Source organism: Podarcis gaigeae (genome assembly GCF_964106915.1).
Source record: "Podarcis gaigeae genome assembly, chromosome: 4".
In the NCBI taxonomy this organism is placed as follows: domain Eukaryota; kingdom Metazoa; phylum Chordata; class Lepidosauria; order Squamata; family Lacertidae; genus Podarcis; species Podarcis gaigeae.
In genome coordinates this window covers 55,286,908-55,307,077 of record NC_139677.1, presented here as the reverse complement: position 1 = coordinate 55,307,077, position 20,170 = coordinate 55,286,908, and the positions used below count along the sequence as shown (strand labels likewise).

Here is a 20,170-nt window from a genome sequence, read left to right as displayed (position 1 = left end):
TTATACTGATGCTGCATAATGTAGACTGTTTTGTCACACTTCCAGGGAATTTTAAGCAGCAAGAAGAGCTACCCTCAAACTAGATTCCACACATTATATAGCAGTATCTAGAAGCTGCTCAAGCAGGTATCTGCCATTTACTTTTCTGCAATAGACTTAATATCAGATATCAAACCAACTGTGGAATAACATTTCAAAATTAGAAGGGAAAAGGAGAAACTGTGGAGTTCTAGAGACTGGTTTTTCAAAGCAAGAATTGAAGGTAGAAAACACTTATTCATTACTTATATGGGGCTGCGATATTTTACAATGAAATGTAAGTTTTTAATGGAAGCGGTATGTGTTTTAAAAAGGACACCTGGCAGCCTATAATAGCAAAGTTGACATTAGCACAGGGAGGTACTAACGGAGAACACTTTGCAGCTGCTTACCATTAAAAGAGATTTCTTAATTATGCCATGATCCATCTGTGCAAGACATTGTTCTGTCCAAATTCTGCTTGCCTCCCCTCTCTTTGCAGCTCATCTGTGGGAGGATACTGCAGGCTGCTAAAGCCCTCCACTCTGAAGTCCAGGACCAAGCTTCACCCACCATGCATGCCATTCCAACATGGCGCTTACATGAGAGATAACTGTGTGGTCCTGTCCATGAATTTATCCTTGCACCCCTGAGGAGAGCCGATATGCTTGCCAGATACTTCAGAAAACTGTTTCTCCCACAGAAGCAAGGCATGCAGAGCCCATCTATCTTTTCATGTCATTCCCTGAGCTCACAATATGTAAACAAGCCGGGATAATAAGGAAAATGTTGACATGTGCTCACAAGTCAGCGGTGGCTGTAGTTAGTGTTCTATTCAGCCTAACAGCTGCTGCCCTACTTATTTTTGGATGGCCAAGAGGGAAAGTAAATAAGATTAAAAATAAATCAAAGGCTGTGGAAAAAAGAAAGTCGCCTGAATTTTAAAATAATCCTCAATAATTTGTAGGTTTGATTATTGTAATACTTTGAGGGATGTGAACAATTTTGGGCTCAGGTATTGAAATAGACATTTCAGCGTTTAATAAGAGGCTTATAAATTTTACAAAGCTGAATGGTTGGTATCCATCTATATATAACAGGAGTTTGCAGGAACTTATAAGTCCAGGTCTGCTTGACTTGTGACCCACTAAACTGAAAGTAACTCATCAGCCATGTACTATGGCCTGATATATTTTGACATCTCTCCACCCAATATTTTTGCAGTTACAGGTACAGAACCAAACAACATTCAAAACAGCAGCACACTAAAACAGACAACAAATAAAAACTGCAGATAAAGCTCAAGTACAGTACTTAAAATACCTGGCTGGGGAAAAAATGTTTCTGCCTGGTATCTACATGATAATGTTGCCAACATTGGGGAGGAAATTCTGTAACCAGGGCACAAAGGCCAAGAAAACTCTTTCCCTTATTGCCATCAGTCTCGTCTCTGATGCAGGAGGCATTTAGAGAAGAGCACTCACAGATCACTTTAAAGTTTGGGTAGGCTGATAAGAATGTATATGTGCACTCCTTCACGTACCTGGGTCCCAAGCCAGTTAGCACTCGTGAAATGCAGACGAACATTTCAAAATTAAAACATGTGTTCTGAATTAGCTCTCTCACGCAGCTAGAACCAAACAATGTAACTCACCCACAGATGGCGTAAGCCTCTCAAGATACTGCTTGTCTTCAAGACTATATATAGTAGAAATGACTTTGGCTCCTCTGTGTTGTGCTAGCTGAATAGCGATTGTACCAAATGGCTGCAGGAGGAGAAATAGATGGAGCATGTGCATATGTTTAAATATATTGCCTTGGTACCGGTGAACTAAAATACAGAAATATTACACCCGCCTACAACTTTTAACACCAAATAGAAGGAACAAGTACATATGTTTAAAAATTGTTTGTGTATTGGTGAACTTATATACACCCACCCACCCCTTAGGACCTTAACTATGAGCTGCAATCAGATGAAGTCCCTGCCCCAATAGCTCTATTGCTCCTGGTGAGATTGGAAGCATATCTTTAGGTTCACACACCTCATCGCCAAATATTTGGAAAGCCTGAAAATGTTGTTTCGAACACATTTCATTCAATGGGGAAATACTTTAGAATGCTTGGAAAAAAACACCATATCAGCAATAAGTCTGGTATGCTGTACATGTAGTCCAAGATACAGGGATAACTTGGAAAGTATGGACATTTTAAATGTTGTCGTTCATTGACCAAACTTCAGGTCCGGAAATCTGTTACTATGGCAGCCAGTGCTCCAGCAGAGAGCAGGATAGGCCATGTTGCATGCAGATAGATGCGTGAGTTTCTTTTTTGAACACTTTACATAGCTTTGCCTTGAGGGCTTCCAGTGCAAACGGAAGCACACATCACATTTTTTAATCAGCCTTTCATAAAATATACTGCAAATAGCTTCTGGGGAAGGGGGTTTCTCAGCTAGACCTGGATGCAGGTGCTACAGGTGGATGCATGGCTGCTGCCGCCTCTCCTTCCACCACTGATGACCTCAGCAATAGCAGCTAGCAAGAAGAATCACAGAGCTGGATAGGATCTGCTCCAACCCTTACTCAGTGCAGAAAATCCAGAGTTGCAGCATCTCCAACTCTTTAGCCTCTGCTTGAAGACTTCCAGGGAGGGAGAGCCTACTACCCCTTTAGAGAACTGGTTCCATTGTCAAACTGCTCTTACAGTCAAAAGATTCTTCTGACGTTCAGCTGAAATCTACCTTCCCATAACTTAAAGCCAATAAATCTAGTTCCGCCCTCTGGAGCAGCGTAGGGCAAGTCTTTCCTTTTAGTATACAATAGTTCTCCAGGCATATGTTGCTATTCTCTTCTCTAGTTCCTCCAGTCTTTCCTCATAGTGGGATCCCCAAAGTGCCAAGCATAGGGCTGGTAAAGCCTTCTTTCTTCCCTTCCCATCAGGTGTTAGGGAGGGGAGAAAGAAGCTTGCCTTTTGGTTGCAAGCAGAAGAGTCTCTTTTGCTGACGACGCCTGCAAAAAAAAGGGGGGGGGTCTGCTGGTGCAGTTCCCAACAGCGGACAGGCTTGTACAGCCAAATTCAGCAGGATTTTAAACCCTCCCAAGGCAGCATCATCTATCTACTTTGGCTTTGAGCCCAGTAAGGAACAGGTGAGTTCAGCCAAAGTATAACTGAGCCCCTCCCTGGTACCCATCAGCTGATTTGGTGACATGAGCTGAATGACAGGTGTGGGTGGTTTGGGGGGAAATGGCCTTGTGGGGAACGATGAGACCATGGGTTCCTGATTTATCAGAAAGAGCACAGGCTATAAGACTTTTCAAGTCCATTCCAACAAGACAAGTATATACTGAATAGGAGTTTAAGAAAAGATATAATTGTTTCTGAAGTAGTTTCTTGTACCTACACTTGCTCCATCCATCACCAGAACAGTTTTTCCTGGAGTGGCGTAAGAGAGGTAATGTAGAGCTGTATATGCACGAAGACCATCACGAATGGTACCTGCTGCTTCAAGCCAGGAGACCTTTTCTGGCTTATGAGCTGTTTCATAATGCGGGGGGAGGGGCGAAAGGGAGGAGGAAGGGAGAGAGAAGCAGACAAGAGAGTTTAAAAAGCAGGGCTGGCGATTGCCTACTTTTGAAACAAAACCTTAAATTTGTTGTTTAACCTAACAGACTATTACAAAAAATGGTGGTCAGTATTCTCCTTCCTCCCCAAAGATCAAAATTAAAAGAAACATAATGCAGAGATAGAAAAGACAGCATGGGTTTCCTCAACCCTGTCATATAAGCTTGCAACATTTTTAACAAATCTATTAGCTTTATGTTTTAAAGTGTCACCGTATTTTTATAGCATTATGTCTTGTTTCTCAGTGAAAGAAATAAAAGTCAGAATATAAACATTGGGTTGATTCAAGTAATTACTGTACATTTAAAAAAATACTTTTTTTGATATATACCGTATTTTTCGCTCTATAACACGCACCTGACCATAACACGCACATTGTTTTTAGAGGAGGAAAACAAGGGAAAAAACATTCTGAATGAAACAGTGGATGTATCATTTTTGGGCTTCATGCTGTGGCCACAGACATGTGATCTGATGGTGAATTTGGGATGACCCAATGCAAAGATCCTGAGAATCCCTGTGGATCCATGCTCTGTAACCACGTTTTTGCACCATTGCAGCCCCAGGCAACAGTGGGTGCGTGATTTTTTTGGTGCAGGCTGTAGCCATGGACATGCTATGTGATCTGATGTTGAATTTGGGGTGACCCAATGCAAAGATCCTGAGAATCCCTGTGGATCTATGCTTTTTAACCACGTTTTTGCACCATTGCAGCCCCAGGCAACAGTGGGTGCGTGATTTTTTGGTGCAGGCTGTAGCCATGGACATGCTATGTGATCTGATGGTGAATTTGGGGTGACCCAGTGCAAAGATCCTGAGAATCCCTGTGGATCTATGCTTTTTAACCACGTTTTTGCACCATTGCAGCCCCATGCAACAGTGGGTGCATGATTTTGGGGGGGCAGGCTGTAGCCATGGACATGCTATGTGATCTGATGGTGAATTTGGGGTGACCCAATGCAAGGATCCTGAGAATCCCTGTGGATCCATGCTTTTTAACCACATTTTTGCACCATTGCAGCCCCAGGCAACAGTGGGTGCGTGATTTTGGGGGGGCAGGCTGTAGCCATGGACATGCTATGTGATCTGATGGTGAATTTGGGGTGACCCAATGCAAAGATCCTGAGGATCTATGCTTTGTAACCACATTTTAAGTGGGGAGGGAAGGAAAAACACAGAAGGGACAAGGAGCAGGAGAGGGGTGTGCAGAGAAGCAGCTGGCTAAGAATGCAGGAGAGGGGTAGGGAGGAAAGGAAGGCAAAACTTTTCCCCCACCCAAGCCAGCCAGCCAGCCAGCCATCTCTCTCTCTCTCTCTCTCTCTCTCTCTCTCTCTCTCCCTCCCTCCCTCCCTCCCTCCCTCCCCCCCTCTCTCTCTCCCTTCCCCCCTCTCTCTCCCTCTCCCCCAGCAGCACCGGAGCTTGCCTGGAGGGGAGGGGCTTTCCCTGCTCTTTGTTCCATTTCAGCAAACACAGCAAGGAAACAGAGAAGGGTGGGCAGTAAGACCCTGAGGCAGAATGCAGGAAAGCAGCCGCTTCCTCTTTTCAAGTTTCGCTTCTCTGTGCAGCGTGCAGCCCCGCGATTTGATTTTTGCTTGATTTTTCGGCTCCAGGGACCACACATTCGCTCTATAACACGCACAGACATTTCCCCTTCCTTTTTAGGAGAAAAAATCTGCGTGTTATAGAGCGAAATTTACGGTACATATTTTTAAGTGCTATGACGGATTATGCTTGGGAATAATATCACTTTGAAAAATGAGGCTCCTAAGACCAGCTTCAGGGTTCTAAAGCTTTCCAAACCAGTGGAAAGTACTGTATAAAACAATAAAAACAGGGAAAGGGAAAAACCAGAACTTTATTTCGTTAAGGTGAGGTCTGGAATGATAGGCTATTTATTAGCCTGCTTGGTTACTTAAAAAAAACATAGGGCAAGGTATTAAGTGGGGAACACAGGGCAGGATTCACCTAAAGAGCCTCATCAATGGAAGCACAAGGCTGCCATCTGTCTTACTGCAGGGCAGATTCAAAGGTAAACCATACACAGAACGAGTCTGCCCCTGCGGCTTGATGGAGGTTGAAGCTGTCTCTCATGCCTTGTTACACTGCTGTTTCTACGGGGATATACGCTCGGTATTTATTACCCCTGCTATGCAAAAATCTCCAAATGAATCCAAACTTTGATGTCTAAAACCCCTGGTAGAGGACAAGGATCCTGAGATCACGTTAAGGGTAGCTAAATTCTGTGTGATTGCCATAAAACTTAGGGAACAAGCTGTGCTATCATAATGATTAAGGCCTTAAAAGATAATTTTAGGTTATATTTTAGTGACTAGTTTTAATTTATATATATATTTAACTGTTGCTATATCTGTATTGTCCCTGTAATACTTAATTGCAAATTCAAATGTATCCCTATCGTGTTTTATGACTTCCTTGATATTGTATGTGGGCTGGAACTGGTCTGTGACCGAAATAATAAATTCATTCATTCAATGGAAGAACAAGGACTTCTGCTCACACAATGGGGCTTCCCCCACGCTGTGCCCCCAAATAAATTGGCTCTAGGTTGGGAGAACCTCTCAGAACAGCAGGAAGAGAAGGGAATCATTTTATCTGACTTACATAGAAAAGCATAACACTAAATTCTGCCCAGAGTCTTGGGATATTCAAAATCAATGTGAAACGCGCAAGGAGATTCTTAAAACTACAATGAACACTTGCACATCTTGTGACAGGTATAGACAAACTCAGCCCTCCAGATGTTTTGGGATTACAACTCCCATCATCCCTGACCACTGGTCCTGTTAGCTAGGGATGATGGGAGTTGTAGTCCAACAGCAACTGAAGGGCCAAGTTTGGCCGCCACTGAGTTAGATGGTTAAGTAATTTGGGAGCTCTTAACTCCACACCTGACTTTGTGTGTGTTGGGTCAGAGTCAAATTTATACTGGCAATTTATACTGTTACACAGGCCTGCCTTTTCTGGAATACTCTAAGTAAATACTGCTTTCTTTTTCCAATATTCCCTTCTCTCTGCCACTTCAATGTTTTCAAAGTAAGCTTAAAAAATCAATACAAATCCAAATTACTTGAAAACCTGAATCTTGATAGCACAATTACATGACATAAGTAAGTTGAGGAAAATTATTTACCATAACATCTATTAAGAACAGAACCTGCATTTCTGGAAGGCCACAGAACACACAAAAACCTGAATATAATATAATTTATCCAGATATTATTCTAGCTGTCTATGTAAACACCACGCCAGACAGCTTTGAAACTTTTATGCCATACAACAGACCAAAATTTAGAAGGGATTTGCTAACGGTGGTTTAAACTTCTTAGTTTGGGGCAGAATTCATTTCTGAACCTTTTCGAAGGGTGTAGACAATGGTGTCCAAACGTTTTCAAAGAGGGCTAGATTTGATGAAGTGAAGGGCCGTGAGGGCTGACCAAAGGGCCGACCACAGTTGTTAACCTTTTTTTAGGATTGAAGTTGTTAAGCTTTTATTATGCTTTTACCCCAAAGTTGTTGACTTTGGACACGCCAGGTGTAGAGAGACTTAATCTGATCAGCCTCCTTATGTTTCATCAGTGGAAGCTTGGGTTTTGTTTAGTTTTATTCTTTGAGTCTCTTCCGTAACAGAGAGGACAAAGCCTCTTTCATTATTATGTGTATGCAGATGTTGCCACCCACTTCTCTGGGTCAGTTCCAGGAGTGGCTGCTGTCCATTGGGACTGGTAGGTTAGAAGGCAGCAAGATCAGCAGGAGGTGAAGTCAGAGCCAGTGACAGCTAGAGCCTGTAATTCCCGTTTTGTTTCCATCCTCCTCCCTGCTGAGATGAAGAAGGAAGCTGCCAGGCAGAGCTAACCTCTGGGCTGGTTGTCAGAAAGAAGGCAGGCAGGTGGGGCTTGGCTGAGGACAGGATGAGGTTGGTGGGGCAATGCTCCATTAGCTATAGTGAATATACCACCACCGGTCAGGTCCATGTCCTGAACAACATTTATTTCTATCCATATATAATTGAACAATTGACTAAGATTCATTAACCAACTAAGATTTCTTTAACTGTGTGAACAGCCCTATGAAGGCACGAGTGCTTGCAATCCACATATTTTTGGGCAGCTGCTAGCAGTCCTTTATACAGTCGTACCTTGGTTGACGAACGTCTTGTGAGTCAAACATTTTGGCTCCTGCAAGCCTGGGAGTGAGTGTTCCGGCTTGAGAACTTTCTTTGGAACCCAAATGTCTGGCGTGGCTTCTGCGGCTTCCAATTGGCTGCAGGAACTTCCTGCAGCCAAGCGGAAGCCGCGCCTTGGTTTCCGAACGCTTTGAAAGTCTAAAGGACTTCCGGAATGGATTCTGTTTGGCTTCCAAGGTATGACTGTATTAGTAAGGCTAGAATGCCACAAAATAGTGAGATTCTTTGTTATCCAGCAGGACTTGCAGGACTCAAACATTTCAGTGTTGTTTTCCTTACTGTAGCCCCCTCCTCAATGTACTGCATGCTAACATTGAAATTCCCCTAACTTTGAAAAAAAAAACCTACTCGTGATGCATTTCGTGGGATCTGCTGTTGGAAAAATACGAACCCTGCTGGGTTTACAGCAATGATAGTTAAAATTTCTGGGTTGTAGCCAAAGTACATAGAGTTGATTTTTTTAATGTTTCTTTTTCTGTTGTCTTTTACCATGTATTGAGTACTACAGAACATAGCTATAGTTTCAAAGGATGCCGTTCTGCTATTGAACTTTAGTCATACAAAATATTCAGAAAGGTTTGTGTTACACAAAAATATAAAGATTCCTGCAAAGGCCACAGTCGCAATCCAGCAAAGGAGAGGAGGCTGCAGAAGCAGCCTCAGATGCCTGCAGTCATTGCAAAATGTACAACTGGATGCATAACTAACTTGCATCACAAAGGCCACCCAGGACCCAATGATCTGGCACCTGCAACCGTTTAATGTACATGGCAAAGCACATCTGCACCTGGACCCCTAGTTGAGTGACTTAAGTTTACAAGACTATAGGCGTGTTGGGGCTTATGACATCATTGTCATGTTGAGTATCATAGAAACAACAGACTTATGATTTTGTCTGATGCCAGATAGCAATTAAAGTTCAAAGCTGGGGGTGTGGAAAACTCCACAGGATTCGTAATTGTCTGCAATTCTTCCATGACACCACAGGCCAGGGAACAGGGCCCTGCAGCAAACACAGGGTTAATCCCTGCCCTCCCATCAGCTAATATTACCAGTGGGGGAAATGGTCTTGAGGGCTGGAGGTTGCCCACCCCTGAAATAGCATCTTTCCTAAAGGGAATGTTTCTGAAACAGCATGCCCCCTATTCAGGCCCTCAAAAGAGGTTAGATTTGTAGATAAATTATGACGATACATTACAGTTTGGATCATAAGATTTTTTAAAAAATTCTGTGACACCGTTCTAGATTAGCTTTCTCCAATTTGGTGCTCTCCCGAAATTTTGGATTACAGCTTCCATCATCTTTGACTATTAATCAAGCTGGCTGTGGCTGATGGGGGCACTAGGGGGCACGAGGCTGGGCAAGGCTGCTCCAAATCCTTGGTTGAGTAGACCCTTCCCCTAGTGCTCATGCAACCTTTTACAGAACGGTGATAACTTTGGATCCGACCCAGTGCTCTTGACCTTTTGGATTTGCCTGCTACTTTTATTTATTTAGTTTAGTTTAGTTTAGTTTGCAAAGGCACGTTCTAACTATTGCACCAGAGGAAAACCAGGATGTCTGGCCTAGAATAATCGAAGAAGTTTGAGAAGAATGCAAAGCTCAAAGCAGGGCTGGACACTGCTTTCAGAAATGCTTGCTTTTAGAATTTAAGAGTAAATCAGCAAAAATAGTTGAGTGAAGCAACAAGAGCAATAGCCTAGGAGAAATGAAAGGGGTGAGTCAGCTCTTGTGGTTTCTATTTGAACATTAACTCACTGAAAAGTATGTATTGCTGCAATTTCTTTAGAAGAGATAAATTGTGCAGCATTTAAGGCGTCAGTTCTGAGGACACTTGAGCATTATATGCAAATAAACTGAAATACATACAAATAAAACAAATTTGACTTTTATAAATAGTTTTTTTTGTGCTAATTGGGTTCCATGTGGTGCTTAACACAAGATACATACCTAAATAATGTTCATGAACTAGAACAACTTCACACAAACCAGACTCTTCTGAATCCAGCGGTAAAATTCCTATGAAATCAAAACAAAACCCTTCAGCTCGAACCACATATATACTGTATCACATGTCAAATAAGAATTGCATTTCTAAGGGAAGGCTATTGTTCTAACCTCACTGACCTGGGAGTAAGACCCACTGAATTCAACAGGCCTTGCCTCTCACTAGATACATGTAGGATTGAGCTGTTCATCATTAGTCTGCACATCACCTTTAGCTTCTGTCACCTCTATATAATGCAGCTGGAAGGGATGAAGCTGTAAAATTTGCAAGCTCTACCCTAAGTGTCGCTGCTGCTGTGATAAAAGATTGGCTCAGACTCAAACACCTCTTCTTTGACCCTTTTATGAAAGAACTTGACAGTGCAGTGTGGTACCAATGAGTGATAGTTATGGAACTCAGTATTAATGAAATGAACATGTATTATGTGCAGTTCCAGGAAGCTTACTCATGTGTACATAGCAAAGCCTGCCTTAGGGCATGTTCAGACTAGCAGTTTGTTACACTATCTGCTCACAATATTGAAGTAAAGAGATGATACAGGTGGAAAGAAGTCCAAATTGCATTGGTGGATCATTTTCACATAGGTAAAGGATCACCTTAATATAGCTAAGTTTTGACTTTACTGCTAACAATTCCTATGTATTCTTTAATACAAAATTTATCGCATCAATGCATCATGGGGATTCTCATAAAAAGGCAAATTAAGACTTAAGATTTAAGAAGTAAAAGAAATCTAAAATTTCTGATTATTTTAATTTGCTATTTGTTGGCATGTAGCCCCATGTCAACATATATACTCTGGATGCAGACATAAGGCTCGTTAGCCTCAGACATGTCACCATCCCTTGGCCTAGCCCCTCACCCGTGTCACAGTGTTACTGGGAAGCTAAAAATATGGTTGTGCTGTCTGGGGCTGATGCCTAAAACATCTGGAGAATGCCAGGCTAAGGAAGGCTATTCTAACCCAATGCAGCTCTTTCACTTTAAAAGTATTCACTGCTTAGATTAAAAAACTGCAACTTACCAACTACCTCATCATTTGGTTGAAAGAAGGTCACTTTATTTCCAGCTTGAACAAAAGAAAATAAAGGGATTTAAATAAAATAAAAACCAAGAGAAATTACTATACTTTGAAAACTGTATTTCCAAAACAATAATTTACAAGGCAAACTTCCTGCCATTCTTGATCCCCAAGCCGATGTCAGTGAAGAGGTAGTGAAAGTCCATGTTAAGCAGTAGCAGAAGGAAGGGTGTGGTGGCGCCAGAGTTGCAGCTGCTTATCAGGATAGGGTGAGGGTGTCAAGGCTTCACAGAGGCTGGTGCTGTGAAAACACACCTCCAGAGCCAATGAGGTACTTCTGTTGGCTCTGGAGGTGCTGAGCCGAGGGTGCATAAAATACAAATAAAAACACCGGTGTGTGTGTAAATTCTGCCCCTGCCTGTAGGTGTGTTTAAACAGCACTAACCTCCCTGCTGCTTTGCCCCTCCCACTATCAGCTAAGCAGCAACTCTGCTGCCAGCTGATCAGATAAGCTCTATCCCACACCATCTGCTGCTATGTCCATGAAGGAGGAAGAAAAAAAAAGGACTTTCTTTGGTTTGCCCCAAGCTTCTCATTGTTCCACTCTACTGAACTACCTGAGGTTCTAGTACTGACAAAAGCTTCTTTCTACTTTCTCTGCAACATGCATAATTTTGTGTACCTGTCAAGATCCCCTTACAAACCTTTTTTAATAAACTAAAAAGCCCCAAATGCAGGACAGTTGTTTCAGCCCCATAATCATTTTGGTTGGTGTTTTCTGAACCTTATGTATCCCTTTTTGAAGCACAGCAACCAGAGCAGGACAGTATTCCAAATGCGATCGCACAACAGATTTGCACAGTGGCATTATTATGTTGGCAGTTTTGTTTTATTTGGTGGTCTTTTTTGCACTTGCTTACAGTGAATCACATTTGCCATTTTAATGCCCATTTACGTAGTTTGCTCTTAACCTCTTGATGCAATCAGCAAGCTTGGCCATCTCACCGTTTACCGTAACTCCAGCTCACGCTTAGATGGAAACCATTCAGTTTCTCTATAGTCTGCTTGTTTTCCTTTAGCACACCTCTGACTCCCTTGTCATTCAACTACTTCCCTAGCTGGTTTCCTGCTAATAATGTATTTAATTACATTTTTTTGTTCTTTCCATTAGTGTTCTTAGCAACGTACTCCTTAATTAATTGTTTTTAATGTCTGCTTGCATTTATTTTGAGGAAGTTTGTGCTCCTTTTATTTCTCCTCATATTTTCTTATGTTTTCTTGCCTCCAATAGCTTCCTCAACTCTTAAAAACACTGTTAGCCACCCGGCCTGAGTGGTACCTTTCCTGATCTGTGGTATATATTCTAGCTGAGCTTCTTTAATGTGGTTTTGAATAACTTCCATGCATTCTGGAGTTAACTGACCCTCTTTGCTTTCCCTTTCAACTTCCTCAACAAACAGAAACCAGCTGCCCTGGCAGAAAGGTACTTACAAGGGAAAAAACCCAAGTGACTCTTTCAAATGAGCTAAATCACAAGGCACAGAGAAATGCAAAATACCTGAAGTCATTACCAGCAGGACCTGGGAAAAAGCTCCTCTGACCCTAAAGCACAGGCAAATCAACACTCCCATACAATTATTATTTTATTATTAAATTTGTATACAGCCCTATACCTGCAGATCTCAGGGCAGTTCACGACAAGATCATAACACAGAAACACAAGATACATAATAAAAAACAAGAAAAACTCAATAATCTTCCCCCTCCCCAACACATTTTAAAAGGGCATTCATTGGATGTTAATCAGCCAAAGGGAAGCGTAACTGGGTGTATTTGCATTCCACTCAGGATCCTGTCCCTAGTTCCTAATTTCTTAGAGCAGGGCTACACAACATGTGATACAAGAACCAAGAGTTTGATAAAGCTCCTGTATATTCTGTCTATCTAGGACTGTGAAAGCATCAGGGCATGGTTGGTGGTCTCTGTTTGACTTGGTAGATCACAGGTTGGGCAGGTCTGTCTGAGGAGAGTGGGGCGAAAAGAAACAGCCAAATGCAAAAGCAACTCCTTCCTAACTTCTACCAGCCTCAACCAATGCAAACTTAGTTGACAGGAGGGTCCAGTTTAGGAGACCACCTGGCAGGGATGGTTTCTCACCTCTGTCTGAGCCATAATAAAGCAGAACGGCATCAGACCATAGAACAGACTCCGGGGTTATCCAGATGTTCAGAGTTCAGACCCTGGAGGCCATTGTCACTTCACAGAAAAAAGGGCTTGAACCACATTTGGAAAAGAAGTCCTGTCGTGTCCTTTGGTAAAAGTCTTTAATAATGGACAAGATGGCAGGGGATGAAAGGAAAAGGAACTCTAATGCCCCTCCTTGCCACCCAATTCATCCCTGAGCTTGCCGTGTTTGCAGAGGGCAGAGCAAAGTCAGGTCAGCTTCTCTGCTTGTGAGATGAATTAGTAGGGTGTGGATTTCTGTGACCCCCCCCCATTCTGTCATATGACCAAGAAAGAGTAGCCAACATAGAGCTCTTGCATATTCTGCATGTTTTATTCTTCTAGCCTTGGGGTTCTTTTAATGGGGAGAAGTTACAGAAACACACTGTCCCCTTTCTCCCAAAGCCTGTAGGTGCCTACTCAAGTATTTTGCTCAGCCATGTGCCATGTCACTTCTTTGCCTCTCTTCAGATGTAACAGAAAGCCATAGATAAAAGTCCTTGACCTCAACGATAAGGTGAGATTTTCATACTCTCAGTTATAGAACCCATAAGACGTGTTAATACTTTCCAGGAATTCACAAACAAAATATTTATATAGAAGAAAGTAAACAGAAGCACTCAGGAATTCAAGTGGCCCTAATAAACCCAGCCATTAACAATCAGCATAGTCCCACTGTGGCTTGTTTCTTTGCCACACTGTAATGTGACCGAATGTCAGGAGAAGGTAACAGAATGTTAGGAACTGGGTTTCATGTTAAGAAGATTAATGGGGTTCAATGTTGTATAGTACAAATAATGTTTACAAGGCATTTTTCATTGCCAAAGAAAAAAGCAACATTATACTAATTAGTATACTCACTCTCCAACACAACACCAGCAATTTCCCTCCCAACAGGTAGAAACTCCTTCTTGATCTTGATTTCTGACAAAAGCTAAGTCAAATAATGGTTAGAATGCCTACTGTAAAGAATAATAAATGTTGAGTACATATTAGTACAGTAAAATGCTATTACGGCCTCTCACCAAACATTTAATGGCAGATTAATACAGTATAGTCCAGTAAGGCTGAAATCATACACACATTTTTCTTGAAGTAAGTTCCACACGAACTTAGAGTAACATGATTAGGATTGCAGTATAAATCTTACACATTTGAAAAATACTAACTTGACTGTGCTATGGAACCCCAGGTCTTTACAGTTACCATCTTCTGTCTTCTCTATGTACAAAAATGATTAAAAAATGATTTAGTAGTTTAGCTATTTATCTAATTATTGAAATGCTATGAAAATGTCACACACAACATCCTTTGCTTTTAATAATTTTAATAAATCACATCATAATGGCAGTAACACCTGGCAAAGGCCTTAATTTTCATTGCTTTGTCCCCCTCTCTATTTTATTTCTTCTTCAATACAAGATAAAACGGTTCATGTTATGGGCAGGACAGATATCCATCTAAAGCAAAAAAACCTGCACTAATAAATAAAAGAAAAATCAAACATAAATCCATTTTTAATTTTTAAATTATGTATTTTTTTAAAAAAACATAGTAAGCTAGAGAAGTTCTAAGAGGTAGGTAAATGTAATAAGACAGGTCTTTATGCTGCACGCATTTGTATACTTAGCACAGCACACTAGCTCTAATCCCAGAAGCGATGGGGTACATGTTGTCCAACTGATTTCTACAACTATGGGACCATAGAACTAACCAGTGTACCCGAGGGGGTGCTTAGCTTTAAGTGTGGGCAGATAGCATTCACTTAAGCCTCTATTAGAGCCAATTTATATGCAGTCCTGGGAATGGCGCTTGATCCAGCCTCTACATGGTAGCTGAAGGAGGCATAACACGTAGAGCAAGGATCATCCTTGCAATTATCATTCATAATGTGGAGAATCTCCACACCAACGGCAAACATTTGTAGCAGCGGGACACAAACTTTGCAGAAAACAAGGACAATTCACTGTCAACTATGCCTATCGTGTGGACCTACTCTAACAGGGACTCCCCCCGCAGCTAGTAATGGCTGTAGTGCAGGGGTCAGCAAACTTTTTCAGCAGGGGGCTGGTCCACTGTCCCTCAGACCTTGTGGGGGGCCAGACTATATTTTGGAAAAAAAATGAATTCCTATGCCCCACAAATAACCCAGAGATGCATTTGAAATAAAAGCACACATTCTACTCATGTAAAAACACGCTGATTCCCGGACCGTCCACGGGCTGGATTTAGAAGGCAATTGGGCCTGATCCGGCCCCCAGGCCTTAGTTTGCCTACCCATGCTTTAGTGGTAAGGAAGCCAGCCATTTGGGTCTTAGAATCCCCCCCCTTCATTTATACTACTGTTTTACATAGTTGAATAAGGTAGATTTCAGTAAAAGGTATCCTTTAGTTGAAAAAGGGGACCTTATGTAAATAGCAGTTACTTTGATTTGGACCAACATACAACTTGTAAGTAACCTTCACTGAGCACTGTTGACTTCCTTGTGAATAAATGTATAGAGAGTTATGCTGTTAATTAAAAGGGTGCCTCTGTTACCTTATGCCAGGGATGGGAACCTGTGGCCCTCCAAATGTTGTTGGACCTCAACTCCCCCCATCCCATGCTGGCTGGAGCTCATGGGAGTCGGAGCCCAACAACAGTTGGCGGGTCACAGGTTCACCATCCCTGCCTTATGCAAACAAAACTGCCACCAGAATGGGTTAACAGCATTTTGATGTATTTGAAACAAAGAGCAGGTTCATAAGTTCAACTTTCCATGAAGTAAAATAATACAAGTACCTTATCATCGATCCGACTTAGAGCACAGGCTTTCACTTGCACTTTCACATAGTTGTCTCTTGTGACAGGAAGGTTATCCTAAGATTGAATTGACATGATTCACCCACTAAAAGGACAAGTAAGTATGTCACAACTAGGTATTTCAGCTTAACTGATTTTGCGGATAGAGTTCTTCCCTTCCCCTAGATTACAGTGAGAAAGGTAGCTTAGTGGTAGAGCATCAGCTTTGTATACAGGAAGTCCCAGATTCAGCCCCCTGCATTTTCATGTTGGGCTAGGCCTGAACCCCCATGTGAAATCCTGGAAAGCTGTTGCCCATCAGTGTAGACACTACTTAGCTAGTGAGGCCAATGATATGACTCATCAAAGCAGCTTCCCCTGTTCCTATGAACTGTGTTGCAATCCTACCCTGCAAAGTTTTAAAGCTACTTAGAAGATTATGTACGAGTTACGTCTAGGGAATGACTTTAGTAACAATACATAGAATGCAACACACACACACACACACACAAATGAACTAAATTCTATGGAAATCTTACGCTGAATTCTTCTGATTCAGGCAGTTAACTCAAAGTTTCCAAGTCACTTTCCTCTTTGAGAAGGAAATGAAAAAGTGACCTTATATCCAGAAAAGGGATGCTGTACTCTATGCAATTATTACAGTGGGTTGTAAATTATAAATAAGTAAAAAACCCTTTTACAATTCTGATTGTACGTCTGATATTCTTTTCTCCATCTTAGGTTCCAGTCATGAACACATACATATATAGGGGTTGTTCTGTCAGTCAAAAGTGGAACGCATGTTTTAATAATTCTGGTTCTGAAACTATTTTCTCATGTATTTTGTTAACTGGATTGAGAAACAAATTAAAAAACCCCAGTTACTGCACTCAGATGTTTCAAAGTTAAAAAAGGTAATTTGTTTTGTTGTATAATTTTTCCAGTTTGAAAAGCTTTAAGTCAAATCTAAGTCTTTCTTCATAACTCACGGCCAACCCATAGTTTGACAACCAGGGCTGTTGTTCAGGCTCACACTCTGAGTCCTCACATACAGTCCACTTTCTCATGTCATGATTTAGGCAGACCATAGTTTATAATTAGATCTGAACCAGACAAATTATAGTGTGTTCAAACCATAGTTTACCTGCATGCAGCACTTGGAAACCCACTTCAAAGTATGACTTCTAATTCTGCCTAAATACAGTTTTATGCTTACCAGGAAGGAAGGGAATCTAAGCTTGAGACAGAAAGTGGAGCATGCAAGTCCAAAGCACACCCCAAAGGCCAAACCATGGGTTTGCCATTATAAGTCAACTGAGATGGGATGGCATTTAGAATTACAATAATAAGTCTAGAAGTCTCCCTCCTCTTCTGGAGCTAGTGCAAGGAGAGTGGAAGTTTCTGCTGTTGTTTTAGGTTAACTTTAGCTTAGCATGCCATTTAAACAGAAAACTGTGGTTCGTCTTAACACTTAGCTGTATCAAGACATTTTAAACTATAGTTTGAAGCTGGCTTCTTTCAACTAGCCACAGTTTGTACAAGATCACAAGCTGTCATTATTCTAAAACAAATTATGGCATCACATATTTTAGATGTGTATGCAGTCTTATATTTCTTTAAGCAAATAACTTACCTTTTCCAGGAAAACAAAAGTGGCCTCTTCTCCAGATGAATTCTGCTGCCAATATAAGCCTTTCATTCTGACCTTTAAAATATAGAGCGGGAAATGAAATACCTAAATACGAATTTAGGCCAATATGTATCTAATCAGTTTTGCTAGCACAAGCACTTTGAACTTAGCAATTAAACTTCCTCTCCCTCTCCTTGTGCCCCTGTCCCACAAATCTGCTCTTGAGCGTTGCGGGAAAACCCAGAACAAATTAGGTGAGAAAGTTTGGTTGCTCTGCCAAAAGTGCTTGCACTAGGAACTGTTTCATTAGATACTTCCAAGTGTTTCTAAATAGATTTCAAATAAAAGACTTTATATGTTTTGTATAAATTTAGAGACCACAGATAAAATCTGTGTTATTACCACTGTTTCTGATAACTGAAAGAGCAAATCAAAAGAGGTGAATTTTTAAAACTTCCTGTTATAATATTGTACTATTATCCATTAGAAAGATACGTCACCTCATAACTTCAGCTCCACAGAAAAATTATGCTTCTGATTATGCCCCGATAGCTCAGGGGGTAGAGCATGAGACTCCTAATCTCAGAGTTGTGGGTTCAAGCCCCATGTTGGGCAAAACTTTCCTGCATTGCAGGGGGTTGGACTAGATGACCCATGTTGTCCCTTCCAACCCTACAATGATTCTATGATTGAGCAATACAAGCAACATTTTTCTTATTGGAAAAGCCTGCTTTAGTAATGTAAGTCTTGATCAGCAATTACGAACCCTGATAAACTTCTAAGTCACTCAAAGGTACTTCCGATCACAGTTTGAAAAACATTTATGTTTCTTTTTATTTCCTTCCCTAATTCAGAGATACTTCATGAATATACATTGACTTCTTAACCATGGAGTAGTTTATTACATTACACATGCTGGGCTTAGTTCTGGGAAATCTAAGAAAGAAACTCAGTTACTAGCTTTAGGGATAAATCACCATCTGTTTCATTTCACTCATCTGAAAAATGGGAACAACACTAAGTTGCTTCAGGTTGCATTATTATACTTACTTACCAAGGGGAAAGTCTCATTGTACTCAATGGGACTTACCTCTTAGAAAAAATATATAGGACTGCACTACAAGAAATTGAAAATTGTAAAACATTTATGTATAATTTTACCACAAACTCAAACCTTTTTATTTTTACGATCACCATTTATTCCAATGGAATGAATAACTTTTACCCAGAAGTATTCTCAGCTTGGCTAGTACCTACCATAACTGATATTTTTTCTTAAAAGCACAAATCCTGAAGAGCATTGAGTATATTTTAAGGTGTGCTCAGTTTGTACGATTCAATGCCCAAGTCTAGCCAACCATCTGTATAAGCATAGTTCGTCCAAAGCAAAACCACAACTCTCTGCAGACAAACGGATGCAGAAAAAAATGAAGTGATAGTATGGTATGGTACTTGAAGACTACAGATAGGAGCAGCTTGTGATGGGACTACTAATTATCTAAAATATGCATATATACACAAGGAAATGGAAGGTGATGTATGCACTGTCACACAAAGCACCTATTATAATTTGTAAATCTGAGCTATTAGTTTTTAGTTCTAACGGTTAAGATGGCCCACTTAGTAAGGATTATTTGTCTGAAACCTTTACTGTTTCTTGTGCATTTCATTCATCCTCAATTCTGTAACTCCTCATCTTCCCTCTCACTCTTAAGCACTTCTCGGTTACTTATCCAATGTACCCTATAAAAGCACAAGAATTCTAAATAAGTGAAATGACAAATTTGTTGTGCATGAAAGGATATTTCTAGGTCTCGGTTGGAAATTTCTGCAGATATCTTATTTTATTCTAAGCAGGCCCATCTGGATTTTATTGGCCAATAAGATCTACCTGTGGAGCCACTCCTCTGGATTCCCCTAACCTCAGATGGGAAGTGGGCTGTGAGCCAAACAAGGCTTTTCACTTGTAGGGCCTTGTTTTTTTGCATATTTGCCAGACACTGGGCTTAATGCCTTTTCAGCACCAGGTGAAGTCTTTTCAATTTGTGCCAGCCTTTTAGACATTTTACACAACACTACTCAAAGCACATTTATTCAAAGGTTCAGCTGAGTTCCATTCAATGGGACTCACTTTCCAATTAAGTGTGCCTCTCTAAGTGAAAGAGTTACTGGTGCATTGTGTTTTGCTTTAGCAATCGCTGGCATGTTTTGGAAACTCCACTTTTTAAATTATTTTATCCTATTACTGCATTTTAGTCTATGCTTCAGCTCTATTCTGAAGAGAAGGGTATAACGTTCTCGAAATAAACCGGTGCTTAAAGAAAATAAGCAAATGCCCCTACCATAGTGCCAGTACTTTACTGGGTCTCTTAAATGCAAAACTGCAATATCTTGATTTCCCACCACCAGCCAAAGGGAAGGATATGAGATGAGCAATAGCTGCGGGGAACCTCCCGAGCTCAGGAACCTCGCCCTTCTTTAGCAAGACTGGAAATAAGTGCGGATGCTGAACAGCTACGGGAGGTCAAAGAAGGGCGGCCGCAGGTCCCGAGGGCTGAAGGCGCCACAAAGATCAGCGCTGCTCTGCTCGCTCCCTCTGCCTCGCGCGCCCAGCCCCTAGCCCCGCAGAAGAGACCCGGGTGGTTGTCATGACAAACCCA

At 41.3% G+C, this 20,170-nt stretch overlaps 1 protein-coding gene across 9 annotated transcripts in view; it reads right to left on the bottom strand.

Moving 5' to 3' along the window:
• CRYZL1 (crystallin zeta like 1) overlaps nt 1-20,170 on the bottom strand; it is a 28,756-nt gene that overhangs the window by 7,954 nt on the left and 632 nt on the right. For 2 of the 9 annotated variants that reach the window (XM_083735104.1, XM_083735101.1), the window contains exons 2-9: nt 19,156-19,253; nt 17,514-17,585; nt 15,881-15,958; nt 13,960-14,032; nt 10,879-10,923; nt 9,797-9,865; nt 3,422-3,555; nt 1,673-1,784 (exon numbers count right to left, since the gene is read on the bottom strand). In XM_083735104.1, coding sequence (XP_083591230.1) covers nt 1,673-1,784; nt 3,422-3,555; nt 9,797-9,865; nt 10,879-10,923; nt 13,960-14,032; nt 15,881-15,958; nt 17,514-17,579 — 577 coding nt within the window. In that variant the 5' untranslated portion in view covers nt 17,580-17,585; nt 19,156-19,253. Of the gene's footprint in view, nt 1-1,672; nt 1,785-3,421; nt 3,556-9,796; nt 9,866-10,878; nt 10,924-13,959; nt 14,033-15,880; nt 15,959-17,513; nt 17,586-18,564; nt 18,628-19,155; nt 19,254-19,852; nt 20,168-20,170 lie in introns of those variants that run through there. The other 7 variants (XM_083735103.1, XM_083735100.1, XM_083735102.1 and 4 more) reach the window with 6 other exon arrangements.